General features: G+C 55.8%; 1 protein-coding gene across 1 annotated transcript; it reads left to right on the top strand.

Moving 5' to 3' along the window:
* Window positions 1–7,565, top strand: RCVRN (recoverin). The gene is made up of 4 exons (XM_036100082.2): window positions 1–228; window positions 824–1,319; window positions 4,277–4,388; window positions 7,186–7,565. Exons 1-4 carry the CDS (start codon window positions 134–136, stop codon window positions 7,299–7,301), a joined length of 819 nt encoding a protein of 272 aa, XP_035955975.2. The 5' UTR covers window positions 1–133; the 3' UTR covers window positions 7,302–7,565.
* Window positions 7,566–8,507: the final 942 nt, after the last annotated feature.

The following is an 8,507-nucleotide window of genomic DNA, read 5'->3' as shown; positions in this document are numbered from 1 at the left end:
CTCTGTTCTAAGTGCGTTGCACATATTTACTCAGTTTAGCCTCAAAATAACAATGAGGTAGACACTATTATTATGCCCGTTCACTCAAGGAATATTCACTGAGGGCCCCAACCTGCCAGGCACCCTGTCGGCAATGGAGATGCGGCTGGGAACAAAACAGACAGAATGCCTGCCTTCTCGGAGCTTTTGTTCTGATGTGGACCCACACAGCACACGGGGTAATTCAAAGTGAGTCAGAAGGCGTACCTACAAGGAAGAAAAATAAAGCGGGCTTTGGGGCGTGTGGATGGTTGGGGGCGGGGGTATGCTCTTGTAAACAGAGTGGTCAGTCCAGACCTTGCCAAGGAAGGTGAAGGATTAGAAGAATATCCTAGGCAGAGAGAGGTTAAGAAACACACCTAGGGTCACGCAGCCAGTAGGCTGCAAAGCTGGGATTTAAACCTGGGCTGGCTCCGGAGCCTGGTTTTTAACGACTGCAGTATAGAGCTCAATGCAAAACGCCACTCCTGCCCTGGGGACTTTTAGAGTTTGGGGGGAAGACAGGCCATGAGCGTCATGGTTCCTGGAGAGCTGGAGTAGGGGAGGAGGAGGGAGGGACAAGGGGCCGCAGTGAAGGCCAAGGATTTGGCTCTGCTTCTGACCTCTTGTCCTGTCCTCCCAGAAGGCCAAGATGGATTGGCCACCTGCTGTCAGCTTTTTCTTTTAATCTCAGGGCGGGGGTGGGGGCGGGGGGTATCTGGGATCCTGGCCCCCCACCCCCATCCCGGCCCCTCCTCCCTCCAAGGACTGGGGTGAACCGGCCACAAATCCTCTAATCCACCAGGACCTCCGAGTCCGTGTCCAGCAGCAGCGCCCGGCCCTCGGCGGCCAGGACAGCGTGTCGCTCGCACCCGCCGGTCCAGCCGCCGCTGCCCGGCCAGGCGCACGCGGCCTCACCCATGGGGAACAGCAAGAGCGGGGCCCTGTCCAAGGAGATCCTGGAGGACCTGCAGCTGAACACCAAGTTCACGGAGGAGACGCTGTGCGCCTGGTACCAGTCCTTCCTGAAGGAGTGCCCCAGTGGCCGCATCACGCGGCAGGAGTTCCAGAGCATCTACGCCAAGTTCTTCCCCGAGGCCGACCCCAAGGCCTACGCCCAGCATGTGTTCCGCAGCTTCGACGCCAACAGCGACGGCTCGCTGGACTTCAAGGAGTATGTCATCGCCCTGCACATGACCTCGGAGGGCAAGACCAACCAGAAGCTGGAGTGGGCCTTCTCCCTCTACGACGTGGACGGCAACGGGACCATCAGCAAGAACGAAGTGCTGGAGATTGTCTCGGTCAGTCTCGGCCAGTCTCGGCTGGCCTCCACATGGTGGGCCTGGGCTCACCTGGGGTCCGGGGTCCTGCGGCGGCTTCTCCTGCTGCCGCCTAAGCCGCCAGGGGTTCAGGGGGACACAGCGGGGGCGGGGCTGGCTGGGCCGAGCTGGGGGTCCAGGCGCTGGGGCTCAGGGGCTCTGAGAGCATGGGAGGAGGGGTCTCCAGGGCACTGACTTTAATAGAGGCTGGCCACTTCCCCGCAGCTTCATCTTCCTCCTGAAGAAGAATCTGGGTATTTCCTGTTAATTACATATTGTTTCCTTCCTTCCTTCCTTCCTTCCTTCTCTCCTTCCATCCTTCCTTCTCTCCTTCCTTCCTTCTCTCCTTCCTTCCTTCTCTCCTTCCTTCCTTCCTTCTCTCCTTCCTTCTTTCCACTCTTCCCTCCCTCCTTCCTTCTCTCCTTCTTTCCCTCCTTCCCTTCCTTTTCCTTCCTTCCTCCCTCCCTCCTTCCTTCCTTCCTATTTTCATTAAAGTGTCCTTCCAAACCTTCCACGGCACATATTCAGATTCTTCCACAATTAGTTTTAAGTATGTAACATGTTTCGAATACAAAGTAAAAAGAGGCCAGCTTTGAGGGACATGAAATGTGGGTTCCAGTCCTCATGGTCTTCATCGCCTGAGGCAGGGTCACTTCACTCCGGGGCGGCTGGGGGCTCGGCTTTCTCACCCGTCCTGTGCTCTGGACTGAGTCGCCGGCCCCTCGCTGGCTTGCACTTCCAAACCACGCTCTCCTCCCTGCCCACACTGGCCCCACATCAGATCGTTTGTTGTGAAGGTTTTAGGTGTCTTCGGAATAGTTTTATTTGTTAGGTAAGGAATTTGTGAAATGTGGAAGCATATGCCAAAGACAATTGAAATTGCCTTTAATTCCATCATCCGGAGGGAGCTACTGTCAATATATTGGTGTATACCTTCCCGGCCCGTTATCTGTATATATATATTTAAAAATAATTTTGGAACAATGACATATCAGACCTTTTTTCAGTTACTATTTTGTTATGTTTTCCCTATCAAGGTATCTTCTTCAAAACCATTTTGTACAGCTGCTTAGAATTCCGTCTTACAGAAAGACCTTAACATTATTTAACCAGCCCTATGGTTTTGGATAATTGGGATGTTTCTGTTTTTTTCTTCTGATGTCGTTTGTATTGCCCTTCACTTGGTATCTTTTCCTGGCATTTTTGAACCCCCCACCCATGTCCTTGTTTTATTCCCCTAATTTTTTCCTGGTAAGAGGGAGAATGTCTTTTGTATTTTATCTCATCTTTTGGTACATTTGTCATCCTGCTTGTGTTTGCACGGTTCTCCCCCTGATTAGGAGAGACCCTAAACCAAGTGGCCGAGCAGGCAGCCTGTGGGCAGCGGACTCGGCCCGGGTCTCCGGTTAAGGGCGGGAAGTTACTGGCATCTGGGCATGCTCCCCTGGATTGGCAGGTGGCCCGGGACAGGGAGCAGGACCTCAGAACCACCTACAGGATGCAAGGCCCTGCAGTGGCCTCCAAGCTGGTGCTCCTTGAGGAAAAGGAAGAGGGAGGGGAAGGGGAGGGAGGGGTAGGATCTATAAGACCCACGGCTGAGGCAGTGCAAGGTGATGCTAAGGCTCTGCAGTTCACTAGATCACATGGTCACTGCCCCGGGGGTCCGAAGTTATTGGTTCTAATCCCAGCACTGCCACCAACTAGCTACATGGCCTTGGAAAAACCTCTGGGGCCCAGGGTAAGGACTGATGGCTCTGACAGTCTGTCCTTGGAGTTAGAAGCCGGGCAGGGCAGGCAGGCACTCCCAGGGTTTAGCCCTCCGGCCTGCACATGGTTCCCCTGGCTCAGGACCCAACCAGGGGTGTTAAGGGAGTGACCCCCCTACACTTGGGTTGCTGGGCACCCCCGGGCTCTGAGCGCTGCCAGCCAAGCCTGCTCCCTGGAGCTTCTGGGTTTGCTTCTCTGGCTGTAGCATGAGGGGGGAGTGTGCTAATTTCACAGGCATTACCGCCCCTGCCTGAGTGTCTGCAAGGTGCCCCCCAACTCCCATGCAACTCACCTGCCTGCACCCCAAGCTTGCCCCAACGCTGAGCGCGCAGGCAGGCACGGGCTCGGGACCACCATCGGAGTGTCCACTCTGGCCTGGCCAGGCCTGGAGTTACTGAGCTGGTGGGGTCCTCGTAACCTGGAGCTGGGAGGGCACACGGAGACCCCACCTTGTCCCTCTCCCTACCCCAGCCCCTAGGATGCCCTCCAAGCAGTGCAGTGTGAGGATGAAGGTTCTAGAACCAAACTGCCTGGGTTAGAATCTCTGCTCCTCTGCTTCTAGCCCAGGAGACTTCTAGCAAGCTGGTGCACCTCAGTTTCTTCATCTGTAAAATGGGGCCAACAATACCCACATCCTAAGGTTGCTGTAGAGGTTGCAGGTACAAATGCTTAGAAGTGTGGCGTATGTTAAGCGTTTGACAAAGATTAGCCATTATTACCGTAGGCGGACCCGGCTGGGCAACCAAGGTACCACATGGACCCCAAAGAAGCCGGTTGATATCCTACGACTTCAGGGCTTTAGCGTTCAGGTAGTGGTTCCCAAACTGCCACCTTGAGGGCTGCTGTGGGATCATCATCAGAAAGCTTTTTGTTTCTTATTCTCATTTTTTTAATAAAATGAAAGTAATGTGTCTGCATGGTCAGGAAATCCAAAAATTCAAATGCAGAAAGGGCCTGAAAGCCGCCTTTACCCCTCCACCCCGTTCCCTGTCCCTTCTGAAGACCTCAAAAATACAGATACCCCGACCCCACTCCCCCGCACTTTGGTTCAGTGGGGCAGGCTGGGGCCTGGGCATCTGCATTTTAACCTCTGTCACGGGGGACGCCTGGGCCCGGGGGTCGTCAGCCCCTGCTGCTCCTTCTGATGAGAACTTCCTCTTTATTTGGTGCAGGCTATTTTCAAAATGATCAGTCCTGAGGACGTGAAGCACCTTCCAGAAGATGAAAACACGCCAGAGAAGCGAGCCGAGAAGGTCTGGGGGTTCTTTGGAAAGAAGGATGATGGTGAATTCCTTCCCCTTTCATAGCCTTTGGTTTTATAGTCACGGGCTGTTTCCCAGAGATCCCCGATGAGACTGGTCCTCCCAGGGCCCTTGTCCAGGCAGGACCGGGGACACTCCATCCCAGTATGTGCTGCGGGGCTGAGGGCCTGGGGTGCAGGGGAGGGGGGTGAATGGGGACGGGGCTGTAAGCAGACCGGTCAGTAGGGTCCAGCTCTGCTGCTGATGGGGACCAATGTCACATCCCCTTTGCACCTCCAACCCCATCACCACCTGAGCTCTCCAGGGCGGAGGGAAGGCTCTGAATTCTGGAGCGCTGGTGAAGGAACTTAGCAACTTAGAACAGCCTTAGCGCCCAGGGAAAGAAACGGTCAAAAGTCAAGACAGCAGGTCCTTAGCCGAGTATAAGGCTGGCCTGGGGGGTTAGAAGCACGGCCAAGCAGTTTCTGTTTAAACGGATTGCTCTTTACTTGGGTGCGCTTTACTTGGTTTCAAGAATGCTTTCTGCACAGTTGGGACAGGGCGAACTTCAGCTCAGTCTACGTCTGAATTAGCATCGAGTCCCAAGGAAGTGGGATCACAATTTACCTGCTTTTACTCCAGGGAGTTAGTTTGGGTCCCCCCGAGAAGCACCGCCAGAAGGAATTGGGTTTAGATTAGATTGGGAGAGATTTTTTTTTTTTTTACTATGTTCTTTTTTTTTTTAATTTTATTTTATTATGTTATGTTAGTCACCATGTAATACATCATTAGTGTTTGATGTGGTGATCCACGATCCACTGTTTTTGTATAACACCCAGTGCTCCATGCGGTACGTGCCCTCCTTAATACCTATCACAGGGCTAAGACGGGCCTGGGAGGGAAAACGGGGAAGGAGCTGGAGGAGGCTGGGAACGCCCAGACTGCAGAGAAGGTAGGGCCCCTGTGCATAGAGAGGCAAGGGCAGAAGACTTGAAGCCGTAGTACCCCCGTTTTGGGAAAGCTTTGGCAAAGCCCCCCCGGGGCATCCTCGAGCCCCCTTCTTCCAGGCCAGCCTATCTCGGTCCGCTGCCCTGCTCCCTCCGTCTTGGGCTGGAAGCAGCCCATGGGGAGATGGTCTGTCACTGAAACCAGAGATAGATTCCAGAACAGGGCAGCTGGTCTGCTGTGGCATGATGCTCATGGCCAAGGCAGGGAGGATACGGTAGAGGGGGGCGGTGTCAGGCAGGGGGGCAGGCGGGGCAGGCTGCAAGCTCACGTGGCCATGGGGGCCTAGAAGGTGAAGGGAGAGAAGTGGACAGGAGCCCTACGACGTGGCAGGGACTGGCCAGTCGTGGACAGTGGACATCTGCTCTGGTGGTTTCCAGCTGGTTGCTGCCACGTGGGAGATACCCAGCCCGCTGGGGCCTCATCACCTGATTCTCTAAAAGAGAGGCGGGCATGGGAGATTTTGAACATCTGAAGTGTCTCACTTGAGGACCTGCAGCGGGGCCCGAGCGCCTCTGCGGGGCCAGCCCTGTCTCCTTTTGGGATCTCGGGGGCAGGCCTGAGCAGGACGTTACATAAGGGCAGGTACAGATGGCCCTGGCCCCACTAATCTGCAGTCTAGGAAGAAGAGTGAGAAGCAAGGGGGGCCAGAAGCAGGGGGGAGGCAGGCGAGATCTGGGCATAATATTTAAGGAGGCACTCATTCTCAGCTGCTAGCCCTGTGCTCGCACCACCCTGAGAGTGAGCGCCTCCTTCAACTTTGCTGGGTAGGCATAGTAGTCCCAGTCCTGATGTGACCTCCCCCTTGAGCACCTTGCCCTCCTCCCCTGCACACTGTGGCACCTCCCCCACTGGCTCTTTAACCCCGGTCTGGCAGGTGCCGAGTCCCCTGTTCTACTCGCTAACCTGAAAACCGACCCATGGGAAGGTCACAGCCGTGGCCGGTGGGCAAGCGGTGATGTGTGGGGGCTGCCGTTTTCAGAGGGTCCCTCTGCAGACTGTACCTTACTCCACATTGGGCTCTGACCCTGGGCCTTTCAAGCTCTGTGTGAGGCTGATGGGGCAGCTGGGACTTTAAAACCCAAATTTCACTGCCCAGACCTGTGCCTAAGCCGGGAGGGATTAAGGATGTCCGAGTGGAAATCCAGGTCGGTTCAGCCAAGCTGTGGTGAGCCCCTCTACGTGCAGGTACTATGAACCTGAGCATAAGCAGAAAGGAACCCCTGTCTCTTTCCAAAGTTATTTAGACGTGCGACTGTCTTCCCCATCAGACCAAGAGCTTCCTGGGGCAGGGGCTTTATCTCCCTCCTTCCCGGGCCACCCCCTGCGGTGGCCTCAGCTCCCAGCACAGTGGCTCTGGGACAGAGGAGATGTCAGCCCCGAGCTAGGAGGGAGGCGGAGAGACCGGTCCACAAGCCAGGCTCTCCCTGGCACCATGCTGGACCCCTCACTTTTTAGTCCCTACTCCCCGGGGGGAGCGACAGAGATTCTGTTTGCTCTGCTCCGTCCCCCAGAAGCTCCCCCAGAGCTCCAAGCTTGGGTGCTAGGGTAATAGTCAAAATATTTAAGAACCAGCAGGGCAGAGGCACTGACCAATCAGAAGAGCCCCTCACAAGGCCCGTCATTAACCCTCTGGCTGCTGGTTCCGGGGGAGGTCCAGGGGTCCCGGGAAGGAGCTGGGTATGGGGGCGGGGGAGGTATCCTCAGGGGTGGCACCTAGACTCAGTGATTTCATAACAGATACTTCCCCACGGGGCACGCTGGCCAGTGTCAGCCTCGCCCTGCAGCTTGAAACAGCCGATCCTGACTGCTGCCTTTTCCCTCCCCACGCGCAGATAAACTCACAGAGGAAGAGTTCATCGAGGGGACCCTGGCCAATAAGGAAATTCTGCGACTGATCCAATTTGAGCCTCAAAAAGTGAAGGAAAAACTGAAGGAAAAGAAACAGTGATGTCCACCCACTGCTCGGCCCTGCCCCCTCCCCTCCCCAGGCACAGAAACCCACGGGGTGAGCATGCGCACATGTCCCAGGGGCCAAGGGACCTTCCTTGGCCTTAGCCTCCCTCCTATTCTACCCACCACCTCCTCTCCCCCGCCCGCGGCCCGTGCCTCTGTGATAATCCCAGGATTAGGTCACCGGAGTCCTCAATATCACCCTCCCGCGTAAGCTCCTTTGTGGGTTGCTGGGTAAGCAGGTTCCAATAAATGCGAGAGGAGCTGGGCACCCAGCTGATGGGTCGTTCTTGAACTGGAAAAGGAAATGTTTTCTGTCGGCTCAGCCTCGGAGACAAGGACGACCCTGCAGTCATGGGCCAGGGTGCTGGGACCGTGGTGGAGGTTGGAAGCTGCACGGGGTGGGGGGTGGGGGGTACTGTAGACCTAGAAGAAACCATTCCAGGCGGTGAGGTGACCCTGGAGACGTGCTGAGCGCTGCGGGAGGGGCTGGCTCCTCCAGAGGGTCAGGGAAGGTGTTCCCAGATAGACACATTGAAATTAAGGCCCAGTGGACTGCGGGTGGGGGACGGGAGGTGGATTGGCAGGGAGGGCAGGAACCTCGGTGTCCCAGAGGGCAGCCCACACAGAGACCCTGAAGCAGGAATGAACATGCCAAGTTCCAGGGTAGGAGAAGGCCAGTGTAGCCAGAGAGCCCAGGGAGGAGCCCAGGGAGGAGGAAGAACCAGTTGTGAGTTATACCTAAAGGTAGGCATGGACCAGACCACGCCAGGCTTTTCTGCAGCCCATGGAAAGATGGGGGTTCGCAGTGGGGGTAGTGGGTATCATTGTGGGGTTTGAAGTAGGAGGGACTTATGTTTGTGGTGGAAATAAGTCAGAGGGATAAGACTGTGGACAGGGAGCCTGGAGATTACACTTATATAGTCACCCCAGGGGTCCTCGGCTGCAGGGGACCAGCCTGGAGAGAGTGGGACGGCTCTGGAGATACTCAGGAGGTAGCATCTTCCTGAATGGCTGCAGGGGGGAGGGGGGAGGAGCAAGGATGGCAGCGAGGTGTGTGGCCTGGGTGCTGGGTGAATAGTGATGTCGTCTACCAAGATGGGAAACTCAGGGAGGGTCCCTGGTTTCAGGGGATAATGGCAAGTTCAGATTTGATAGGGTGAGAGAGGTGGGGGCCCTCATTTTAGAGACAAGGAAAAGGAGG

The sequence above is a fragment of the Halichoerus grypus genome, chromosome 2 (genome assembly GCF_964656455.1).
Source record: "Halichoerus grypus chromosome 2, mHalGry1.hap1.1, whole genome shotgun sequence".
NCBI classification, from domain to species: domain Eukaryota; kingdom Metazoa; phylum Chordata; class Mammalia; order Carnivora; family Phocidae; genus Halichoerus; species Halichoerus grypus.
This window is presented reverse-complemented; position numbering and strand designations above follow the sequence as displayed.